Genomic DNA, 26,472 nt, shown 5'->3' on the forward strand with positions numbered 1-26,472 from the left:
CCTGTGTTTATACAATAAACTCTATGCAGAAAGAGTGTCATGTATCTTCTTCTACACGGTCAATTAAGAAAGAGGAAAGTAAAGTAATAAGTAGTGAACTTACTTTTCAAATGCAGTAACTAGTAAAGTAATCTCATTACAATTTACAGAAGTAACTAGTAACAAGTAACTAATCAAATTTTTTGAGTAACTACCCCAACACTGTATATATATATATATATATAATACACACACACATATATATATATATATATATATATATATATATATATATATATATATATATATATATACATATATATATATATATATATATATATATATATATATATATATATATATATATATATATATATATATATATACATATATATACACGTATATATATATATATATATATATATATATATATATATACGTAATTCTTGTGAATGAGCAGCCCAAACCAACTGTATACATTATATATATATATATATATATATATATATATATATATATATTTATGTATACATAATATATGTATACATACATATATATATATATAATATATATAATAAATGTATACAGTTGGTTTGGGCTGCTCATTCACAAGAATTACATGCAAAATAATGGTACCGCTTTCAGCACCTAAAATCCAAAGGAATCATACCGCCAGGGAGGTTAACAATCAATGACCCATCCCTACAGGTTGTGGGCACAAATGCACCAAAAAACACATGTATATGCGCTTTTGGTGCACCTCCATTGAAATCAATGACGTAAAAAAACAAACAAACAAACATGAACATGATCTTTTCACAAAGTCACATTGCAGTTGAGTTGCATTGATGCGTATCAGGCATCACTGAAATCGATGTTATTTCTACTGTTATGTGATTCAGCGTGAACCTGGCCTTAATGGTACTGACAGACTGCATCACATATGTAATTTTTTTTATTTTGCCCATCATTTCACTTTAACTTTGGGGAGGTTTTCGTTTCAAAAGCTTCAGCATAATGCAATGACATCACTCCACAAACCACAAACTGCATCACTGATAATCATTCCTTCACCTGGGCTCTGGTCTACAAGGCACACTTAGGGAAACACATAGATTTGTGCCAGTGTCACCTTCACATTCTCTATATTTTTTATTAAAACAGCGCAGGGATTGACAACAGTTTCATGACTCAATATACCTTCCATGACAGTATAGTAATAGTTATGCAATATTTTACAGATCCATTTTGGGGATTATTCATTGTGAAATCTAATGCACAGTTAGCAATGCATTGACTTCCATTTACTTGAACTGGAGCTAATGTATTGTTAACAGCACATTACTCTCATTCTTGTACTACTGAATGGAGAGCCAAGGCATATTACTAATGTGACTTTTCTAATAGATTCATCATTCAGGCATGGCAACACGATACAGCTTTCTCGCTTTACATCTCAGACAAAAGCAATATTCAAAGCAGTTTAGCTAAGTTTCACTGAGAATTTTGCAAACCTGTGAGTTGGCTAATACATACAAGAAAATTGTTCTAAAATGAAAATATAATACATAAAATGCTTCTAAAATCATATTACTTGCTGGTATATTTTAGACAAGTGGGGCTTTAAATTACACAACATTTTGTTTAAATATGTCAAAGATAATACAAAATAATGCAAGTATAGGAAAGAAAACGTTTTTATTTTACCTTGAAGTAAATAGATGAAATAAATTATGCTTAAACTGATAGAATGTTGTCTGTGTGTTTTTAGTGGGTAACCAGGATGAAGATGCCAAACAATACCTACCCCGATAGAGAAAGGGGTTGGGCTAAAAGGGAAATACATTTTACCAAAATTTTGTAATATTTGTGGGATGTGCTAAAATAGCACAAAAAGATGTCGTACACTGCAACAAACTGTAGAGTTTAAAATTGGTGCACAAATATGAGACTAACAGTTCATTAGTAAAAAATGACCCTGCATCGACTAAATTAAAAAATGTCCCAGCATTGGTAGTGTCCCTAAAATAAATAAATGTCCCTGTGTCAGTGGTGTCACTGAAAGGAAAAATGTGCCTGTGTCAATGGTGTCACTTAAAGGAAACAAATGTGCCTGTGTCAATGGTGTCACTGGAGCAAAATTGTCCCTGCATTGGTGGTGTCACTGAGGGAATAAATGTATCTGTGTCAGTGGTGTCACTGAAAGGAAAAAATGTGCCTGTGTCAATGGTGTCACTGAAATGAAAAAAATGTGCCTGTGTCAATGGTGTCACTGGAGAAAAAATGTCCCTGCATTGGTGGTGTCACTTAGGGAATAAATGTCTGTGTCAGTGGTGTCACTGAAAGAAAAAAATGTCCCTGCATTGGTGGTATCACTTGAAGTGTCCTTTGTGTCCCTGGAAGGACAACTATACTGGCATCTGTGGTTTCACTGGAAGAAAAATTGTCCCTGGGTCTTTGGTGTCCTTGGAAGAAAAATTGCCTCTTCGTGAGTAGTGTCACTGGAAGCAAAAATGTATTTGTGTTGGTGGTGTCACTGGAAGGAAATACAATGTCCCTGTGTCTGTGGTGTCAATAAAAGGAGAAAAATGCCCCTGTGTCTGTGATGTGACTGTCAGCAAAAAGAAGCCCCTGCATCAGTGGTTTTCTTGAAAGGAAAAAAAGCCTGAGCATCTTTGAAAACTTGGGGGGGTCTGAGGGAGGAAAAAGGGGCTGAGGTGTTCTAACAGAAGGAGGTGACTAAGGGACTCTTGGGGGATTCTGAGAAGGAGAGGAAAGGTATAGAGTTGACTTGTCCCCCCACCTTCTGTGTACTGAGATCCGACCTTTTTCTCAGCATGGCGCCTACTAGAAATGAAGGCAGCTTCTCCATGTTTCTGTCTCTAGTCATATGATTTGTCCCATGACAAGGGGAGACAGGAAGAAGGGGAGTCTCCCCAGTGGCACTGTGCTGAAATGGAGGTGTTTTCTCAGTGGATGTCACCTCTTTTACCCACAGTAGGCTGTAACTGCGGGGAAAGGAGAGCAGAATCCTTTGTCCAGCCCTGCTTCATCTGACAGGAACAACCCTGTAGTAACGCCTGAGTATAACATATCAAGGAATTAAGCTTACCCACCTTATACATAGAGGCTTGTGTCAGAAAAGCAGTCATGGATGGTATGGTAACTACATTGTTTTTTCTAATTTATAGTGACTAAACCAGTTGTAGAAGACTGCTAAGGTGTTTCTGGTTTGCTCGATATATACTTCCACAATTGCTTGATACAAAGTTTTATTGAAACATAAACAGTTTGACCAAATGAGTTGCGGTGTTTTAATAAGGTCTACTGGTAATGCTACAGTGTACAGTACAGTACAAAAATGTTTTGGATAATTCTTTTGCCATCTTGTGGCACCAGTTTGAGGAAATCTTTTTTTGTTTTGTTTCATAATTACTTTGTTCCTACACCTAAAGCCAGGTCTAAAAGGACGTGGTTTGATACTTTGGTGTGGAGGAACTTGTGCGGTCTGCACAGAGCTCTGAGCTTGAATGCCAATTCCTCTAACATCAGTATCTGACCTCTTTTGGCTGAATGTGCACTAATTCCCATGGATACGATGCAAAATCTTTTAGAAAGGCTTTCTTAAAGACAAAAGACTGGTACAGAGGCTAAAAAACTGAGGTTGGAGTATCTCCATATTAATTTCCATGATCCTGAAATCAGAAAGCTCCTATAGGTGTGATGGCCTGGTGTCCACAAATGTTTAGTCATACAATGCATATATATATATTCCTCCTGTGCCATGTCATATGAGCTCTAATGGCATGCATGCTTTAACCTTACCTCAGTATTAGTATGCCTTAGGCCTGTCTTTCACAAACTTGTGGTCAAGTCCCACCGGAAGCTTGTGATTTTTGGATATCTTTGGAGTTAAACAAATAGAATTAATGAGACACCAATTACTTTATTTATGCACATGTAAGATTACTTTTTAAAACAAGCACTATTGGAGAAGAGATTTTGGAAACATTGCCCTAGATACATCAATATTTTGTTTAAATTGCATTACCCAGTTTAACATGCAGCTTTATTATTGTTTTTGCTTACAGTATGACTTCATGGAACGTTTGGATGGCAAGGAGAAGTGGAGTGTTGTTGAAGCCCCCAGAGAACGTCGGAGCATCCAGACATTGGTGCAGAATGAGGCTGTGTTTGTCCAGTATTTAGATGTTGGGATATGGCACTTGGCATTTTACAATGATGGGAAGGACAAAGAAATTGTATCTTTCAATACAGTTGTCTTAGGTAAATATTTATTTTCTATGTATGCTACCTGTGGCACATAACTTACTAAGAGCCCATTCAGACTAGCACGACTTGTCAGTCGACCAAGTCGCCTGACAAGTCGCGGTCGGTCGCTCGCCATTGAGTAGTACAGGACCCGTTCTAATAGAAGCGACACAAGTCGCTCTGACTTACAAAAGGGGTCCTGTACTACTTTGGGGCGACCTGGGAGCGACTTGCATAGACTTCCATTATTTGAAGTCCCTGCAAGTCGCGCTGAAGTCGCGGTGCACAGGCCGCGACTTCACAGGCCGCCCCTCGAAGTCGGATCGCGCCAGTCTGAATGGGCTGTTAATACGCGTTTTTCTGTTATTTCCTTGTATAAAATATGTTGCTTTGGCAGGAGTCTGAAATGCATAGCATAGCACACATTTAAAGGGAGAAATCTAGAATCTATGGCAGCAAGACAAATAGTTTTACAGTGTTTCGATCACAGAAATCAAAAACAGCAGCTTGAATATATTCTAGGTTTCCTGTTCTGTGTATCTCTCATAAGGGTACTAGGGGGTTATTTTACCAAACAGGCTATTCATTTTGCAAGGTAATTCTCCCTTAGCTTAGTAAATGCAGTAACAATGTACTATCACATGCAAGGAATGAAAAAAGAAAAAAAAAAACACTATCTTTGCTAACACAGTATCTTTGCTTGCACATGATTGGATGGTAAAAGTCAGCAGAGCTTCACCTTGCTTACTAAGCTTAGGGGGAATTCCCCTGTAAAGTGAACAGCCTATTTGCCTTTAGTAAATCAACCCATTAATGTATACTACACCAACTTCAAAGCAACGACAAATTAAAAGATGCCTCTATTGAAAGATACATTGTAGGTATAGTTTAATGCCAAAAACAGCTCACTAACAACCACAGAAGAAGTTCTACATTTCTTGTGGTGTGCTACAACATACAAACACAGAAAACAACAAAACAAATATGTGAACCAACAAATTCCCAAAAGGATATGAATTTTGAGACACAAATACTGTGTCATATTTTCATACATCCCAAGCTACAAAATGTTCAAATAAAATAAATATATGGAGACTTTTGGGGAACTTGCTTTTCCTTTTGCAATTAAGGCATATATATATATATATATATATATATATATATTCATGTCCAGTTAAGGGCATAAAACATTTAAAGCAGATTTCCAGCCTCAACCTAACTAGTCTTACAAATGTGCCCTCCCCTTTCCTACATCTGCGCTGACTAACCTATGTACAAAAGATGTACTTACCTACCTATTCTCAGCCTTCTCTGGTCTAGTCACATGATCCCCTGTATCAGCCAGTGGCAGCTGCAGGGGAGGGGAGAGAGTGCTTGACAAAGGCTGGGAATGCCTGCCAGCGGTGATGTCACCTATGGGCTCCCAAGTCCGAGCAGTTTTTGGTGCTCCCTTCTCTCCACAGAAGACGCTACTGGCTGACACAGGACAGCTGGATCACGTGATTGGGACCAATCTGACTGAAAGTTTTGGTTGAACCAGATGGACTTGTGTCTTTTTTTCAACCTGACTAACTATGTAACTATGAAAATAGGTAAGTATGTACATCAGTCTTTCTAAACCTTGTCAGCACAGAGGAAACCTTGAAATAATTTTCTGGTCTCAGGGAACCCCTGTTAAAAGATGACTATATTTACTCATGATACATTAGTGTGAAGGTCAGTGGGATGAATGCTCCTTACACTTGTGGGCACTGGGAAGAATTGCCTTTTTCCAGATAGATAAAAAGAGCAATGGTGTCAGGGGGAACTCATCTGAGAGGCAGAAATTGCCCATTGCTCAAGGAACCCCTAGCCACCTTTGGAGGAACCCTAGGGTTTCACGGAACTCTGGTTGAGAAACACTGATGTACATAATTTTTGCACAGGTAATCAGCATAGGTGATAGGAGGGACAAAACAACATTTTTAAGACTACTTAGGTTTAGGCTAGAATTGTAATTTAACCCTTTCTATTTTTTTTTTTTTATTGAACTAAGAGAAGTGCTAATTACATGGTAATGAATGGCTTTGTTGATGAAAGATGTGTTTATCACTAGCACTGAGCTGGTTATGAAAGGGTTTGTTTACCAACAAAGCCATTCAGAATCATGTTGGCGGCATCATGTGGCTTTCTAGATAAAAAGAGCCATCCATGACTTTTTGTTTATCAATAAAGTTGTTACTGTAATATTTTCTAGGTGCACTTGAAGTGTTCCTTGAAAGAAATATTTAACAAAAGCAGTTTTTGTTTTAGGAAAATATTTTAATAGGAAAATGAATAAATAAATAAATAAATAAAACAGCCCCAGAAACTTTCAGGATGACTCTTAAAAACCACCCAAAGCCATCTTAATTTTGCTTTTTCTATGGACTACACATATACAAAAGCCTGTGAGAATGAAAACACTTAACTGTAGCAAAAATAAACTAGAACTAGACAAGAGTACGCTTCCCTACGCACCAAAAGACCACTTAACTAAAACTTAATCTGTATTGTAAATCATAAAAGGTATTTATTGACCATAACAGGTATAATGTACATATAGGATGAGGTCAATGCCATTATATATGAATCAACGTTCTATCTCTATGTGGTAATATTAACATCTACCAAGTTGAAATAGTGAAACTTCTCTTGATATATACATAGAGAAAATATTAGGGCTATAATCTCCTCCTACATTCAATATAAAGTCTCCAGGCTGTTTAGAGGATATATAAACTCAAGGCTCATCAACACCAACTGGTATAAAGAGATGAGGGTATATCTGTCTCTCCTCTCATCTATTGGCCACATATAAAAATGAGATGAGCAGAAAAAGAGAAAGTATACTAGTAAATAACGTCTTACTAAAGATGTGGGCAATCTGTCTTCCACCCTATGAAATTGTCTATCTCTCAGATATGTAAAACAGGTACTCTCAGTGGACACTGTGATAACTACTGATGGAGGAGCCCCATATATCACCATATGCACAAAAAAGCTTCTCTCAAACCATGGCTACAGCGAGGTCGGCTTATTCTGGGAGGACATACAAAGTACAATGACGTCCTCCCAGAATTACACTTCCCGTGTGCCCCGCAGGGTGCGCACACGGAAGCGCCCATGCTTGTCAAGTTCACAGGACCTGGCGCATCATTGATCGTGGTAAAGGGCCAATGACAGCAGCCCTTTACCATGTGATTGCTCCGCCCAATGACAGAGCGATCAGTTGTCAACAAACCGGCGCATGTCCGGTTCAGTTCTCTCCTCGCACGCTGTACACACCGAATGGTACAGCTTGCGAGGAGAGGAGACCGAAGCAGTTCTCACCCGTGCCTCATCTGTGCCTCAATCATGCCTTATTCATGCTAATATGTGCCTCATCTGTGCCTCAATCATGCCCACCTGTGCCTCATCCGTTCCTCAATCATGTCTCATTCATCCCAATCTGTGCCTCATCTATGCCTCAAACATGCCAATCTGTGCCTCATCAGTGCCTCAATCATGCCTCATTCATGGCAATCTGAGCTTCACCTAAATTAATGCCCAACTGTGCCTCATTCATGCCTAACAGTGCCCCAATCATGCCCATCTGTGCCACATCCATGCCTCATCCAAGATCACCCATGCCACATTAGTGGCCATCCATGCCACATCAGTGCTTATCTGTGCCACATCCGTGCCACATCAGTGCTCACCCATGCCACATTAGTGCTCATCCATGCCACATCAGTGCTCATCCCTGCCACATCAGTGCTCATCCATGCCACATCTGTGCTTATCCTTGCCACATGCATGCCACTTCAATGCCACATCAGTGCTCATCCATGCCCCATCAGTGCTAATCCTTGTCACATCAGTGCTCATCCGTGCCACAACAGTGCTCATCCGTGCACAGAAATTATATGTGTAATTTATGCACCTTTCCGGACACATCTCCAGGCTGGAGGTGCTACTTGGATGTTGGGCCTCTGTATGTGGCCAGGCTGTGAAAAATGCTAACACATGTGGTGTTGCCATACTCAGGAGGAGTAGCAGAATGTATTTTGGGGTGTAGTTGCAAGTATGCCTATACGGTGTGTGAGAAATAACTAGGTAATATGACAATCTGCATTTTGCAAAGAATTGTATGAAAAAAATTACAACTTCAAAAAACTCAATATGCCTCTTACTAAATACTTTGGAATGTCTACCTTCCAAAAAGGGGTCATTTGGGGGGTATTTGTACTTTTCTGGCTTGTTAGTGTCTCAAGAAATGAGAAAGGCCAGCAGTGCATCTGGTGTGATCAATTTTCAATGATTTGCACCATAGCTTGTAGACTTTATAACCTTCACAAAGACCAAATAATATATTGTTATTTGCATTTTTTTTTACCAAAGATATGTAGCAGTAAAACTTTTGGCCAAAATCTATGAAGAAAAATTACTACATTTTGTCTGTGTGATCCGCAGAACCCTAGTAAGTAGATACTTTGGGTTGATTCTTTCAGTTTTTTTATTATTACACAAACAAATACAATACTTTTTAATGACTAGCATGTAGCAGCAATTACATGGCAAGAAATCCCATAAATCAGCTTTGCTACTCTTCTAAGGCAAAGAGTTTACTTATGATTGCTTTTCTTATAGACCAGCTATATGACACTTCAAAGTTTACTTCTTGAGGGCTTTGTTTCACCAATGAGCCACACAACTTTCACCCAGAATTTGCAGAACGTTCATCTAAGATTTAATTTTAACAAAATGTATGATTCTTTGCTAAAGTTGTGTGCATTTTGGGTGAAAACAACTGAATGACATTTAGTTTGGTAAAGAACTGCTATTTAAAAAATAATTACATTTTTTTCATCTTAGTGCTGCTGATCTTGAATCTCAGTGCTGCAGTGACTTTCAGTTACTTCCTGTCTACATACACTTCGTGCCTCCAATAATGGCTGCATGGCACTTCTCAGGCTTAACATCCTGACGATGATAACAGTAGAGCATGTCAGTGTCAGGTGTTTATGATATGTTAGTGATGGGGTATACACATACTTTACCTGTTAGTACTAAAAAATCCAAAAAAACAAAATAGATTATAATAATGTGTTTGCAAATTACTTTTACGTTATTCAGTGGGTAAAAGCAATGCGTTGTTAGACCACTTCCTGTTTACTAATTAGGTTCCTATCATCCTCACGTTCTCCTGAAGAGCTGTTGCTTATGTTGAATGTCAGCTGTGTGCATCTGTGCCTGTCAACATATACGTAATTCTGAGTGGTATTGTCACTACATATATAATGATGTGCTTACTGATGTCATATTATGTAAAATAAAGAAAAAACATCCATGCCATGAAATAGTGAAAAGTAAGTTCAGTTGTGGGTATGTGATGTGTGTATGTGGAGAAGTTCCACTTTCTGCCCCCCTTCCTCTTCCTCTTTTTAAAACTAGGTACCCACTCCCACTTTCAGGTTGGATCGCCTAGACGATTCCACCAGAAGTTCTAAACACCCCTCCCTGCCCAAACCCTTCTGGGACATGTCAAAGATCCCAGAAGGCTGCGGGACTATTCCTAAAGCATGTTGTGGCTCATACATGCGCAGTGGGAAGCCTTCTGTGAAGCTGCAAGGAGTCACAGTTGGGTTCTCTCAGTTATCATGCCGGTGCTGGGGACCTGAAGGCTGACAAACAACTGACCCAGATGAGGATGGTGCTGGATCTCTGGACAGGTAAGTAGCCTTTTATTAAAAGTTAGCAGCTACAGTATTTGTAGCTGCTGACTTTTAATTATTTTCAAACAGGGTGAAGAACCTCTTTAAGTTGGTAATATGGACATGATGTCCAGCTCAGTGGATTTCTTTAAAAAAGACCTAGATTCTTTCCTAAATGTACATAATAGAACTGAATACTAACATTTATAGGTAAAATTGATCTAGGGAATATCTGGTTGCCTTTTGGGGGATCAGAAAGGAAAGTTTTCCCCTGCTGGAGCAAATTGGATCATGCTGAGGTTTTTTTTTTTTTGCCTTCCTCTGGACGAACTGTGGGTATGGGACTGTGTATATGGGATTGTAAAAAAATGTTTTGTTTTGTTTTCCCCTTTTTATTGGTTGAACCAAATGGAGTTTGTGTCTTTTTTTCAACCAGACTAACTATGTAATATTAATTTTAGATTCACCAAACAGTTGAATATGAAGGCCTACCAAATAAAGACAGTAAATCTAGAATCAATCAGCACCATAGAACGTTATAGTGTAGTCATCATTAGATAGGGGTTTCTACAATCAAGTTGTACCATATATGATCAGCTTTAACCTGTGTATGCTTCTTGCTATGTTATATGGGCTTTCAGAGGCACTCAGACAGGGCTTACACTTAAATGTCTGTACCTATATAAAAGTACCAGTAATCATATTAGTTGCAATAGCATTCCTCCTACCTGTCTTATATGTGTACCTATTTGGTAATAAATGTTGTATTTTTAAGAATCACCAGTGCGTGGTAAAATATAAAAATGTAATCCCTCTGGGATGGTTGTTTAAGGCATCTGCTGTACATTCAATCTAAGGCTTAGACAAACTGCAATTTGGGATTCAGAGTTAACAGGTCTAATGGCCAGGTAGACATCTAGAGAAGGCAGTGACAGTAATTGGATAGATATCAAGAAAAGGAAACAGCATTTCATTTAGTTCAGAGGCTCTTGCACATATGCCTGTTATCAAAACTTTTTTCCTATTAAGGGCAAAGGAAAAAGCTGAAAGCCATGCCCTGTCTGATCGGCAATAAGAGAGGGAGCAGCAGACATATATAAATCTGAGATCACATTAGGCACACCTTTAGCTATAGAAAAAATGCTGTCTCGCCCTTTCAAGCAAAGTAGGAGAAAGTTTGGTTTGATTAAAATCACCATAAGGTGACATGTGAACAAAACAAGTCATGCAAAGTTTTCTTCCTTCATAATTATTTTTTTTCTTATATATTTTAAATGAAATGAATGCAGCTGAATGTATTTTTGTGCATTATGCTAATGTGACCCATATCAGAGATTATCTAAACATGCATTAACCAGCTGTATTTTATTAATCCTTATATGATCTTAGTGCATGTCTTCATTAAGGAAGAAGCCCCACCATGTCCTAAAATCATAGTCATAGATAAATCCCCCTAATCTGTGGCCCCATTGCTACCTAGCATGATTGACAGCTTGCCCCCCCCCCCCCCCCCCCACCGCTGTTCACCCATGCTTCTAGCAAGGAGACAAATAAATACTTTGGTGTGAGTGACAGCACTCTTTTCTTGCAGCAGGGGTGCCCTGACATTTATTATAGCAGGGGAAGGGGAGCATGGTATAGTTACATAGTTAGTCTGGTTGAAAATAGAAACAAGTCCATCTAGTTCAAACAATAAAATCATGTCAGCTTGAGGTTCCCCTGTATATGCTTCTTGTGTGTGAGAAATGCTCATCCACAAGTAAGAACAAAAAAAAAAAATAGGTAGCACTGATACTTGTAGTTTTTTTTTTTTTTTTTTAACAGAGCTGTGTATCCACTCATGTACTTGCAGCCTGAGAAAGCAAAGAGGAAGATTTCAGAGCTGGGGGTGAAGAGCACCATGTAAAATCAGTTTGGGACAGACAGAGAAGGGGATAGACAGAGTGGAAGTGGGGAGAAGCTACAGACACTTGGTCCCCTGAGGAGTTCTACATTGTTTTTTAAGTTAAAGCAATCATTTCTCTTTAAGGTCTGCAAAAGTGACCCAAGATGGAAATACTCCATACAGATCAGGCCATTGGTTGAAGTGGTATTAAACCCAAAAGCAAACATTTAATATATTACCAATTCCTAGATAAGATGGCTGCATTAGGTTTTTGTAGGCTTTCTTTCTTTAACTTTTCATCCAGTGAACTGGCCAGTAAGTTGTTTTTCACCAGAAAATGTTCTTCTGTAAATGTGTCATTTAGAGTGTTCAGAAAAATAATTTACCACTGACAGGGGTGCTTCACATAAAACCTTTATCCCAAAAGGAAAGAGAAACTGTTGATGTAACCTGAGTTTAGCTTCAGTTGGCTAGCATATCCAAATCTGATCATATCTGTACATCTAACACATCCCCCCCGCCCCCCCCCAGACGATAATGTTGCTGTCTGTTGTGCCCCCAGAGTGTAGGCACTTTTACAGGAGATGTGTTACTGGCCAGATCACCAGATGAAAACAGAGGAGGAAAAGCCAAAGAAAGGAAAACTAATGCAGGACCACATCTGGCGATTGGTAATGTGGAATATAAAACAGTTTTGGGTTTATTACCACTTACTAAATACAGTATTACTATACTATATGCTAAAGCTTAATTCGGCATTGGGCTCAAATTCAAAACAGAACATAGTAACCAATGTTTGCACATTTGTCCATTTGACCAAAAATAGTGAGGCAGTATACTTATTTTATATGGTAACTACTGTCAGCTACTATGGTGCTCTTTAGAAGTGGGAATCACATGAACCTAAATAATATCCTAGTGCAACAAGCAGTAAGGTATTACAAGCCATACCTCAGCATTTGATATGGCCATTAATGTCTAAACCGCTGGCAACAAAAGTGAGTTCACCCCTAAGTAAAAATTTCCAAATTGGTCCCAATTAGCCATTTTCCCGTGAGTCATGTGAATTGCTAGTGTTACAAGGTCTCATATGTCAATGGGGAGCAGGTGTGTTAAATTTGGTGTTATCGCTCTCAGTTTCTCTTAGTGGTCACTGGAAGTTCAACATGGCACCTCATGGCAAAGAACCTTCTGAGGATCTGAAAAAAAAATTGTTGCTCTACATAAAGATGGCCTAGGCTATAAGAAGATTGCCAAGACCATACAAAAAATGAGCTGCAGCACGATGGCCAAGACCATACAGTGGTTTAACAGGACATGTTCCACTCAGAACAGGCCTCGCCATGGTCGACCAAAGAAGCTGAGTGCACCTGATCAGCATCATATTCAATTGCTGTCTTTGAGAAATAGACATATGAGTGCTGATAACATTGCTGCAGAGGTTGAAGGGGTAGGGGGTCAGCCTCTCAGTGCTCAGACCAAAGGCTGCACACTGCATCATCCTGGTCTGCATGGCTGTCATCCCAGAAGGAAGACTCTTCTAAAGATGGTGCACAAGAAAGCCCACAAACAGTTTGCTGAAGACTAGCAGACTAAGGACATGGATTACTGGAACTATGTCCTGTGGTCTGAGAAGACCAAGATAAACTTATTCATTTCAGATGGTGTCAAGCGTGTGTGGCGGCGACCAGGTGAGGAGTACAAACACTGGGGAGATACAGTTCATTGAGGGAACCATGAATGCCATCAAGTACTGTGGCATACTGAATCAGAGCATGATCCCTTCCCTTCGGAGACTTGCACATATCCAAGACAACCACTGCCTTGCTAAAGAAACTGAGGGTAAAGGTGATGGGCTTGCCAAGCATGTCTCCACACCTAAACCCTATTGAGCATCTGTGGGACATCCTCAAATGGAAGGTGGAGAAGCAGAAGGTCTCTAACATCCACCAGCTCCGTGATGTTGTCATGGTGGAGTGAATGAGGACTTGAGTGGCAACCTGTGAACTCCATGCCCAAGAGGGTTAAGTCAGTGCTGGAAAATAATGGTGGCCACACAAAATGTTGACACTTTGGGCCCAATTTGGACATTTTCACTTAGGGGTGTACTCACTTTTGTTACCAGCAGTTTAGACATTAATGGCTGCGTGTTGAGTTATTTTGAGTGGACAGCAAATTTACACTGTACACTCACTACATTAAATTGTAGCAAAGCGTAATTTCACATGAAAAGATATAATAATATATTTACAAAAATATGAGGGGTTTACTCACTTTTGTGAGATACTGTATATACAGGTGCACTTGATAAAATTAAAATATCATCACAAGGTTAATTTATTTCGGTAATTCAATTTGAAAAGTGAAACCCAAATATTTTATATAGATGCGTTACACACAGAGTAATATATTTCAAGCATTCTCTATGGGGTTTAGGTCAGGCAAGTTTGCTGGCCAATCAAACACAGTGTTAATATGATCATTAAACCAGGTATTGGTACTTTTGGCAGTGTGGGCAGGTGCCAAGTCCTGCTGGAAAATGAAATCAGCATCTCCATAAAGCTGGTCAACAGAGTGCTCTAGAATTTCCTGGTAGAGGGCTGCGCTGACTTTGGACTTGATAAAACACAGTGGACCAATACCAGCAGATGACATAGCTCCCCAAATATATATATATATCAAAGGAGTTTAGAACATTTCCTTTTATATCGCACAGGCCTTTATTTATCTTTTTCTCCATGTGTACATAAATACCACACCCCCAACAAAATGGTGAAATGGTGGACTATTAAACAAGCAAAGGGTTCTAACAAGATTTTATGCATATGGTTTAGGGGCCTTTTAACATCAATATGTTATGACAATGTGTGATAAGATGCTTGCTTTATTCTGAAATGCACTCAAAGTGATATTAAATTCCTATTTTTTCTTGTTAAAAAATAAAAAAACATATTATACTTACTTGCTCTGTAAAGTGGTTTTGCACAGAGCAGTCCAGATCCTCCTCTTCTCGGGTCCCTTGCTGGTGCTCCTGTCCCCTCTATCCTGCTGAGTGCCCCCACAGCAAGCAGCTTGTTTGCTAGAGGGGGGCTGCTGCACACAGAAGGTTTTTATTTTTTACCTTTATGCAAAGAATGCATGATGGTAAAAAAACCTTGAGCCTTTAGAAGCACTTTAAAGGGAATCATTTACATTGTCTTTCAAATTAAGTTTTATAATTTCATATCATTGTAGCAAGCAGGGAATGCGCTGCCATGAGGCTGTTGAATAGGATTTTCTATGCTGCAGCATTATCTTGAAGAAGGATACTTTTCCTGCTAACGTATATTGACAGAAGCAGCACTCTGCATGAGAAAGCTGAATTATTTGCTTGTCTTCTCATAAAGAAAAAGGAACATGGCACATTGTTCTTTGAAGGACCTAGCAGCCAGTTCTCTCAGCAAGGTTACTTTTTGACATGAGGAAAAAAAGAAAGAAAATGTCTTATTGCCAATTTATTAACATTATATACATTTGGGAACATTAAACTGTATGATAAAGAATAATTTTAGAAATGCTATGTTTTAGGTAATGCTATCCATATTCTTCTACATTTTAAAAGACTAGATTTTCCTTAAATGCAGTTATCCCCTTTGGCATACTGTTTATTGGTCTATAATATTTTACTAATATATTAACTTTCTTTGACCATAGATTTTTGATCTTTTTTCCTAAATGTAAGCTTTTTTAATTTAAAAAATTCTGCGCTTTAAAAAAAAAAAAAATTAATAATATATGTTAACCACTTAAGCCCCGGAAGATTTTACCCCCTTCCTGACCAGGGGGTATTTTGCGATTCGGCACTGTGTGACTTTAATGGACAATTGCGCGGTCATGCGACACTGTACCTAAACAAATTTGACGTCCTTTTTTTCCCACAAACAGAGCTTTCTTTTGGTGGTATTTGATCACCTGTGCGATTTTTTGATCATGTGCTATAAACAAAAAAAGAGCGTCAATTTTGCAAAAATAACAATATTTTTCACATTTTTTTTATATGAAATTCCCCAAAACAAAATGTAAAAATCAAAATTTTTTAACATTTTCAGCCAATTTGTTTTATGCTACATATGTTTGGTAAAAAAAAATCGCAAAAAGCGTATTTTGATTGGTTTGCGCAAAAGTTATTGCGTTTACTAACAAAGGGAAAGATTTTTGTAATTTTTGTTGTTTTTTTTTCAACGCGTAATGGCGGCGATCTGTGATTTTTTTTGCGGGACTGCGACATTGGGGCGCACAGATCGGACCCTTGACTCACATTTTTGACACTTTTGGGGTTACCAGTGACATTACTACAGTAATCAGTGCTATACATATGCACTGTTACTGTAAAATGACACTGGTAGTGAAGGGGTTAACTTTTTTTGAGAGGGAGGGGTGGTGTGTGTCCCTAGGGGCGTGATTCTAACTGTGATTGGCTGTGGCTTGAGCTGTAGGAACAGTGATCAACGGTCCTACATAGTAGAACCGTATGATCACTATTCCTACACAGGGGAGAATGACAGGCGGCTTGTTTACATCAGCCGCCCTCCTTTCTCCTGCTGTCACGGACGATCGTGAGTGCCCGGCGGACATAGGGTCCGCCGGGCACACGCATGGGGGGGGGGGGTCCGTGACCGAGTGGGAGCTCCCCAGAGCCTCACAGGCTAGTGACGTACCCATACGTCACTTTGTCTGTGAGGGGCTGACCGCAGCAGTATATGTACTTGCGGCGGTCGGCAAGTGGTTAAATAATTATAACCCCCACACAATGAGCTGTTCAAATGTCACACATATATTTAGAAATGAATAAAGCCACTAAGCAAATCTGTAGGTAAATAAACAATAAATTAATTTATAAACAAATAAAATAGGTTTTATTAAATATAAACTATTCTGGCTAATCTGCTCATTTTTATTATTTATAGGCTATAGAAAAAATAATCTAAAACAATAATTTATATGTAAAAAAAATCTACTTTTTTCACAAAAAGTTTTGCAGATTCAAATACACCATCCTAAACAAAGCACAATCCATTTATTTTAAAGCTCATTTTAATAAAGGTGTTGTGGGTTAGAGAAGAATATTTGCTTTAGGTTGCATATTTTTATTTTGCCTTTTTATTTTTGCTCTTTCTTTTTAAATATGTGTGTAGAAGTGAAACAATCCAAACAGCTGTTTTCCCAGCCTCTTTTAAAGGGGTCTACTGAGATATAAGTATATTTATAAAGGTGAGTATAAGTCATCAGTTCTCTGCTGGATGGTCTTAAAGCGGTTGTAAACCCTAGAAAAAAAAAAAAAAAAAACCTGCAAGACAAAGGCATAATGGGCTAGCATGCATCGCATACTAGCCCATTATCCGTAACTTACCTTAGAACGAAGCCCCGACACGGACCCCCGGACATCGCTGCGGGCGCTGCCATGATCCCTCGCCGTCTCTTCTGGGTTCGGCGGCTCCGGCGCGGTGATTGGCCGGAAGAGACGGCTCTGGCCGGAGCCGCGATGACGATTTTCCGGCAAGCTCCCGGCAAATTAATTGAAGTTCCCCCCGGACCTTCAGAGCGCATGCGCCGCTCGCGAGAGTGGCTGCATGCACTGTAAATATCTCCTAAACCATGCCGGTTTAGGAGATATTATTTGTACCTACAGGTAAGCCTTATTATAGGCTTACCTGTAGGTAAAAGTGTCAAAAAGCGGGATACTACCACTTTAAAGGCAACGAGGGACAGTTGCTGCTAGGATCGGTGCTGCAGCTAGGCAGGTGAGTATGATTATTTTTTTTTTTTTTTGCAATTCCCAAAAAAAATTACATATTTATTACAATAATGACTCCTTTCTCATCAATTTTTATATACATCCAGCTGTATGAGTTCGCTGCTATAAGGGCGCGGGTTTTATTTGTATATTTTATTACAATAATCATAGAATTTTTTTTTATAAAAACTGTCTACAACATACAGTACAACGTGTGCAAATACAAGGAGCCTCCTTTTATTTATTACCCATGAACAAGTAGACCCCAATATTGGAAGGTAAATGATAATGTTAGTTTGAATGACTTCTGATCATGCTTCTTCAGGAGGTGTAGGGGAGCGAATTCAAATGAAAATATGAAAATCGACAAAAAAAGGAGGGGGATTAATTACATATATGTGTGAAAATCATCAACATCAACATCAGAGCATTAGATAAATACAAAAGGTCACCAAACCATCTGGAGGTCCAGCAGTTCGGCAGGTAGATGTCACAGCCAAACGTATGCAATTTCTACCCCTGGGGCAGGTGTGGTAGCTGAATTAGGTGGCACTTTAAAAGCTAAGGGGCACAATTATAAAAATAAATATATAGTTACATTTTAGTACTAACGTATATAATAGCAGACTGTTACACACCTAAAGTTAGCAAAGGCAGGACAATGTAAGCCATCAGTAATTTTTAGCAGGACTACAACATTTCGGCAGTCAAATCGGACACCTAACTGACACTTCTGATACTTTTCAGGGACCAGTGACATTATTATAGTGATCAGTGCTAATAAAAAGACACTGTCACTGCACTAATGATACTAGCAGGGAAGGGGTTAACATCAGGGGCGATCAAAGGGTTAAGCGTGTCCCTAGGGGGTGCTTTCTAACTGTGTGGGGGATGGACTCACTGGATGAACACAGAGATCCGTGTCCCTACAAGATTTTTGTGTTCCTCCCTGACAGAATGGCGATCTGCCTTGTTTACATAGGCAGACTGACGCTCTGCCTCTCCTGGGGATGATCGTGGGTGGACGGTGGGTGGACAGCCGGACCCATTTATTGACATCGCCGCTAGCCAATCATGGCGCGATCATGCTTCTGGCGGTGCAATCGCGCCATCCAGTGGCTATTGAACGAAATGATGTTATAAACAGGTATGTTGATTTACGTAATAGAGCCAAACTGCCGCAGTAAAAACACATGGGGCGGTCAGGCAAGTGGTTAAACTTTTTAATTATTCCTATCATTTTTAACATTTTTTTTATGTGCAAGTAGACTGACAAAACATATCTGTGAATTATCTTTTTGTTTATAATTTCTTTTCTTTAATAAGTTGTCTATTGAATGCACCTTTTTTTCCTCCTTTTTAGGGGGGTAAGCACCTTACAAAAAAAAAAAACTAAAGATTTTTGACATGCAAATCCTATTTATAAGTAGTGTAATTAATGTAGAACACAAGGCAAAGCTTAATACATAGTTCAAAATTATACAGGTTTACGATTTTGTTTGCCAAAGGAATTATACTTTTGTTTAGCTAATCTTGTGGTGTTCACACCTCTGCTACTATGTTCATTCTACAATTTTATGTTCAGCTTCACTGGATCCCCTTCCTGCTAACTAAACAGAGGTAATCATGCTTAGTGATGGGCCGAACACCCCCTGGTTCAGGTCTCGCAAAAACTCCCGAACATGGAAAAAGTTTGGATACGAACCGTGAACCCTAATCAAGTCTATGGGACCCGAACTTGAAATATCAAAAGTCCCCATTTTGAAGGCTTATATAGTCATTGGCCATAAAAAAGGGTATGGGGGCCCAAGTACTGCTCTGGGGGACATGTATCAATGCAAAAAATGTTTTTAAGAAAGATTGTTTTTAAAGGAGCAATGATTTTAATGATGCTTAAAGTAAAAATAAAGATGAAAAATTCCTTTAAATATAGTGCTTGAGGGGTCCCCTTAGTCTGCCTGTAAAGTGGCGCATCTGTACCATGTATAGAACCTGCTTCAGCAAAACTGACATATATAAAGAAAAAAAAAAAGAGTTTTAAATTGATTTTTCCAGCTGCAAGCTGACTATAGAAAAATGTAAAAAAAAAACAGCATGGCGTTCCTCCCCTAATCCATACCAGGCTCTTATCCGAGCATGCAACCTGGCAGGCATGTAAAGGGGGGGGGATGAGGGTGTGCCCCCCTGAACTATACCAAGCGCTTAACATGGGGGAACCCCCCCATCCCAGAGCAAACTTGTGTAGTGGTTGTGGGGGTCTGCAAACAGGGGGCTTATCAAAATCTGGAAGCCCCTTTATCATGGGGGCCCCCAGATCCTGGCCTCCCCCATGTGAATGAGTATGGGGTACATTGTATCAAAAGTGTCAAAAAGAAATAAAAATACACACAGTTTTTGAAAATTCCTTCATTAAAAATAAAAAACAGTGTCCCCCCATGTAGATCCATCGTCAATCATGACGCCCACCACACCGCTGGACCTAAAAAAAGAAAAAAAAAGCTCCACGCACGACAAAGGCTACCTGCTCTGCCGTGTATCAGTGCTTAAATAGGTAAGGGGCGTGGCCACCTGGCAACAGCAGGCAAACAGTGGTAGCCTTTGTCGCGGGTGAAGCTTTTTTTCTTCTTTTTTTGCGTGGCAGGGGTCGTGATTGACCCTGGATCTGCATCAGGGAACATTGTTTTTTATTTTTAATAAAGGAATTGTCAAAAACTGTCTGTGTTTTTTTTTTCTTTTTGACACTTTTTTTGTTGAATGAGTAGGGGTACGGTGTATCCCTACTCATTCAAATGAGGAGGAATCTTCCCTGCCTGCCCACAGACCACTACAACCATGCCAGGGTTGTGGGAAAGATGCCCCCCTTATTAAGGGCATGTGGCCTGGTATGGTTCGGGGGGGGGGGGGATTCTCGCTTTGTCCCCACCTTTCCTGACCTGCCAGGCTGCATGCTCAGATAAGGGACCGGTATAGATTTGGTGGGAACCAATGCCCTTGCTTTTAAAATTTTGGCATGGGGGTTCCACTTAAAATCCATACCAGACCTAAGGGTCTGGTGGGCATTTTGGGGGGATCCCATGTCATTTTTTTTTTAAATTGGTGACTCATCACTTGTTAAAGACGGCCAGCCCCGCCCACTCCTTAACAACCAGTTATTTGCTGTGCCCTGATTGGGCAACACCTTGCACCGGACCAACTGCCAGGTGCATTGCTTCAACCAATCAGTGCTTAGAATGCACTGTGTAAAAAACAGGCGCTGTTCGGGACTGAACTGGTGCTCGGCCTGAACCATTTGCCCATCACTAATAATGCTGTTTTAATGGGATTTATTTACTAAAGCACAGACTCTTATGTGGGGGTATTTATACTCTTTGGGGGGGGGGGTGGCAGTCAAATGATGGGGCTATGGGACTGGATCTCTTAATAATTTTTGAAAAACTAGACATATTTATTCAATCCAAATTAGAGTGGAGAAATTGAATTAATGTAGCAAATGACATATGACAATTTGACATAAGAAGCTGCATTGTTAAAATTGTACAAGAGTGGAAACTATTATACAATTGTTTTGAAAGTGTATGTTTAAAAACTGTGTATTCAGCTATTTAATATGTGATTTTTGTTCTATATATATATATATATATATATATATATATATATATATATATATATATGTTCCTTATCCTTCTTTAGTTATAAAAATTATATTGATTTTTTATAGACTCTGTGCAGGACTGTCCTCGAAATTGTGATGGAAATGGTGAATGTGTATCTGGGGTTTGTCACTGCTTTCCTGGATTTCATGGTGCAGACTGTGCGAAAGGTACTGTTAACTTTACAATTACTGAATGCATAATACTGTGAAGCAAGTGGAAAACCTGGTTGTTAGTATCTTCATATTTTCATGCATATATTTTTTAAGAAATATATGTATTACTGTAAGAAACCAGTTCTGTTTTGTTTTTGTTTTTTTCATTTCAATGTAACCATAATGTTAATTGTGCCATCCCATTCAGACACTTTATTTGTATTAAACTATATTTTTTATATGAGTGTTATAATTTTTTTAAGCACTTAAGCACTGCTTCATAACATTTTTATGCTGCTCATACTAGCAATATTTAGAAAAACTCCTGAAGTGAAAGCCCTAGCTGTCAAACCTTCTATCAGCTACTGTATAGTAGCAGCTCAGCTGTCACAGAGCAGTAAATGGCCGTATTGCTTTGCATTGAGTAAACTGTTCATGATGTGGCCTGTCTGGAATGAATATATAGGATATGCACTCTCTTAAGTCCATTTCTTTTGTGTGTGTGTGTGTGTGTGTGTGTGTGTGTGTGTGTGTGTGTGTGTGTGTGTGTGTTTTTTTATGTGTTCCTTTTTTTTCATGCATTTGGATAATTTGGCTGTGCCCTTAAAACCAATTAGGAGGTTTTCAGGCAATTGGGATTTATCTTAATCTTTAAATGGATTTTAAAAAGAACATACAGTTGTGGTACCCTTAGTTCAAGAGTGGAAATCATTATCCTTTGTTCTCTTCTGAAAATGAATATTTTCAATTTTGAACATTTAAACCTGCACTGCTGATTTGAGAATGAAGTGTAATTTATATAAAATGAGTCTGCTCTGCAGAGCCATTCACTCTTTAGCTTTGCGATTAATCACAGTTTGATGCTGTAAGAAAGTTTAAGCCTTAACTATTTATTGCTGCAGATATTTAAAGTGCCAGATAACCTTTACATAATTTTGATTACAGTAGATCACTTTACAAATCATATTATTTATTATCTATTATTATCTACTAAAACAGATATAGCTAGCAGCAATGCTCAGACAATGAAATAATTACATGGAAATTATACGTTTACACTAAGTTCTCATGAACCCCGTGTAATACTCAAACTATTGAGCGCCCTATTAAAAGTCATACTTTGTGGTTGATCATGTATCAAAGAATTTTAACTCACAAACTGTTCTATTTTGCCTATAATTTTGGCTACTACAGGCCAAGCCCACATACCCACTAGATTACCAAAAGTGTTGGGACACCTGCCTTTACACGCACATGAATTTTAATGGCATCCCAGTCTTAGTCCGTAGGGTTTAATATTAAATTGGCCCACCAGCTATAAAACCTTCTAATCTTCTGGAAAGACTGTCCACAATGTTTAGGAGTGTGTCTATGGGAATGTTTGACCATTCTTCCACAAGCACATTTGTGAGGTTGGGCACTGATGTTGAAGAGAAGGCCTGGCTCGCAGGCTGTGCTCCAAATCATCCCAAAGGTGTTCTGTCAGGTTGAGATCAGGACTCTGTGAAGACCAGTAAAGTTCCTCCACCCAAACTTGCTCATCTATGTCTTTATGGACCTTACTTTGTGCACTGGTGCGCAGTCATATTGGAACAGGAAGGGGCCATCCTCAAACTGTTCTCAGAAAGTTGGGAGCATGAAATTGTCTGAAATGTCTTGGTATGCTAACGCTTTAAGAGTTCCCTTCACTGGAGCTAAGGGGCCAAGCCCAACCCCTGAAAGACAACCCCACACCATAATCCCCCCCTCCACCAAATGATTTGGACCAGGGCACAAAGTAAGGTCCATAAAGACATGGATGAGCGAGTTGGGGGGGGGGGGGAACTTGGCAGACCTGCACAGATTCCTGACCTTAACCTGATGAAACCCCTTTGGGATGAGTTAGAGCGGAGACTGTGAGACAGGCCTTCTTTTCCTATATCAGTGCCTGACCTCACAAATGTGCTTCTGGAAGAACGGTCAAACATTCCCATAGACACACTTCTAATCCTTGTGGACAGACTTACCAGAAGAGTTTAAGCTGATATAGTTGCAAAGCGTGGGCAAAATCAATATTAAACCCTACGGACTATGACTGGGATGCCATTAAAGTAAAGCTAGGTGTCCCAATTCTTTTGGTAAAATAATGTAAATATTTATCATGCATTATTCCAAAATACTGAATAAAAACAAACCATATCCTTTAAGGCTCCGTTCACATCTAGGCGTTTTGGGGTGTTTTTGGGGAGTTTTTCTGCTCTAGGATCAGCTCTCAAAACGCCCAACAAAACAAATCCTATTCATTTCAATGGCCCCTGTTCACATCTGAGCGTTTTGACGCTGTAAGCAAAATGCCCAACGCTCAAAAAAGTACATGAGCTTCTTTTTGGGCAGATTACAGGCGCTTTCCATTGGTTTCTATTCAATCTAAAAACGCCTGCACAAAAAACGCCTGTAAAAACGCCTGTAAATCGCGGTAAAAATCGCTGTAAAATCGCGGTAAAAATTGCGGTAAAATCGTGGTAAAATACGCTCAGGTGTGAATGTAGCCTTATACAATTTTCAATTAAAACATTTAAAAAATGAAATCTGTGGAGTATATGAATCTCCTAAATAGCTAGCCTACAAATATGCACACATTGTATGTATCAAAGTACTGACATAAATAAGATAAATATATGACAAATTGATCTAAATCATTTACTTTTCAAACATTGACATGGGTTTCTGATGTTATTGGAAGACTATTTATATGGCAGCACAGCTTGTTTGTGGCAGTATTTATCATTGGGCTAGTTATCAGGATGTTATACGGACTCACCCACATAGTCACTTTTCTGCTACGTGACACCCACCAATTTATATAAGTGTCACTCGTGTTTGAACTGTTGTTATATTTATTATTATTATTTCTGGTGCTTTTTTCAAATTGTGGCTATTATTATATTTGTATTCACCTTCACTCTTTGGTTCATTTCACTTATATGGTCTATTTCACTTTATCACTTTATGTGATTTGTCAAAATTCACTATTTTCCCTCCTTTTTTTTGGCATCTTTAGGAGCATTTTCCCATTTTTTTTCCGTCTAAGAGCACTGTCACTTTATTTATTTCCCCCATTTGCTATGGTCTTTAGCATTTAGTCACTGGTCTTTACCTTATTAGAGGAATTTTAGCACTCAGTCACTTTATAATAATTGCACCCTTTCACTTTTGCACTTTACCAATCAATTTTGGGGGTTACTGTGTATTTGTTTATCCATGTATTTATTGTTCATTGTTTTATAGCACAAGTTTTTATTTTTTTGATTTTAGCATCATATTATTCACATCACTCCCCTGAGAGATTTCTACACTCTTTATTAGTTTTCTTACCTTTACCCTTTAATACTTTATTATTCTGGCAGCGCCCAGTACCTTCCTTCTCCTTTTCCATTTCCCAACTGGTATATTGCTCCTCTCAGAGACATATACCTTTTTTTGAAGGTAGGCTGCAGCCATTCATCTTTTTATAGCTTTCCATTAGCGCGGATTTTTTACATTTTTTTCTCTGGAAAATAATGGTGGCCACACAAAATATTGACGCTTTGGGTCCAATTCTGACATTTTCACTTGGGGGTGTACTCACTTTTGTTGCCAGAGGTTTAGACATTAATGGCTGTGTGTTGAGATATTTTGAGGGGACAGCAAATTTACACTGTTATACACGCTGTACTCTCACTACTTTACATTGTAGCAAAGTGTCATTTCTTCAGTGTTGTCACATGAAAAGATATAATAAAATATTTACAAAAATGTGAGGGGTGTACTCACTTCCGTGAAATACTGTATATATATATAGGAGGAGAATATCTTATAAGTGCAGACTCAGGATGATACATTGAAAGACGTACTGTATGACCTACCTATAATCTGAAGTTTGATACTTCTGATGAGTTTTGTTCCTAGAGGTGGAACTTGTGGATACACAGTGGATGTAAATCTTGGGAAATGACTGCTTGCAGATTCCATGAATCTCTCTACAATGTAACAATGTATCATGTTTTGAGATTTTAACTTTTATCAATGTGTTGATTTGCTGTCAATTTTATTATACTTGTATGATAATTGAGGGGGAATTATGTAAGCACTGTGTGTTGGATCATCTTTTATTACGCCTGAGAAATATCCCAATCAGATGAGAATGCTGAGCAACCAAATAACCACTAAAAATATTGCCATAATTTATATTACCTCATAAATAGTCTTCGAATGACATCAGAAACCCATGTGCAATGTCTCATTTAGATAAATTCAGCAGATTCCAATATCTTCTATGGAACTTTTTCACGTTTTCAGTTTTGACTTTTATGAATTTGTTGATATATATTCTTAATTAGTGTATATTACATATGTATGATACATTTGGGAGAATTTTATGAGTGCTGCCTGTTGGTTTATTAGTTATTTTAAACAGATTTATATTTTTGGGGCTAGCTGCTATTATTAGATTGTTTACTAATTTCTTTATTTGTGTGCACAGTGTTGGGACTAATTTTTATAAAAGAAGATGTCAGTCTTCCATAAGCCATCAGATAGCAGATAACATAAGAAACATATTTTACAGAGATGCCCCTTCCTCTTTTGTCCTTTGATAAAATTGAAGAGGTTTTCCTCATTTTTGAGTTGCTGGCTTTAACTGATGTGATTTTTCTTCACCTCATAGAAGCAATAGCATGAAACAAAGATCTCACTAAAGTGGTTTGGAACTGTTAAGCTATAACTGCTTGCTAAAGTTATTGTATAAAACTATAAGCCACAGAGGACATTGCCCTGTACGTCTGAGAAACTGGTTAAATTAAGAAATTGAGTATTAAACTATTACCAATCCTAAAATTGATGGTGTATATGTATGTTCATTCATATACATCTAGTTTAATTAAAGTGGCTGACGGGTTTTTTACCTTAAAGTGTTACTAAACCCAGGACCCTGCATTCACTATATCTGGTCTCCCACAATAGTTTTAGTAAATATAAACTGCTAAATACCTTTTCTCATCAGCAGTTAGAGCAGTCTTGTGACTTC

General features: G+C 38.6%; 1 protein-coding gene across 1 annotated transcript in view; it reads left to right on the plus strand.

The window, feature by feature from the left end:
- The window catches only part of LOC309552099 (teneurin-2-like), a 1,659,581-nt gene that overhangs the window by 1,241,685 nt on the left and 391,424 nt on the right, over positions 1 to 26,472 (plus strand). The window contains exons 9-10 of the mRNA XM_082252878.1: positions 4,071 to 4,266; positions 21,342 to 21,443. Of these exons, the coding sequence (XP_082109004.1) occupies positions 4,071 to 4,266; positions 21,342 to 21,443 (298 nt within the window). The remainder of the gene's footprint in view (positions 1 to 4,070; positions 4,267 to 21,341; positions 21,444 to 26,472) is intronic.

The sequence above is a fragment of the Pelophylax lessonae genome (genome assembly GCF_965119305.1).
Source record: "Pelophylax lessonae genome assembly, chromosome: 4".
Lineage (NCBI taxonomy): Eukaryota > Metazoa > Chordata > Amphibia > Anura > Ranidae > Pelophylax > Pelophylax lessonae.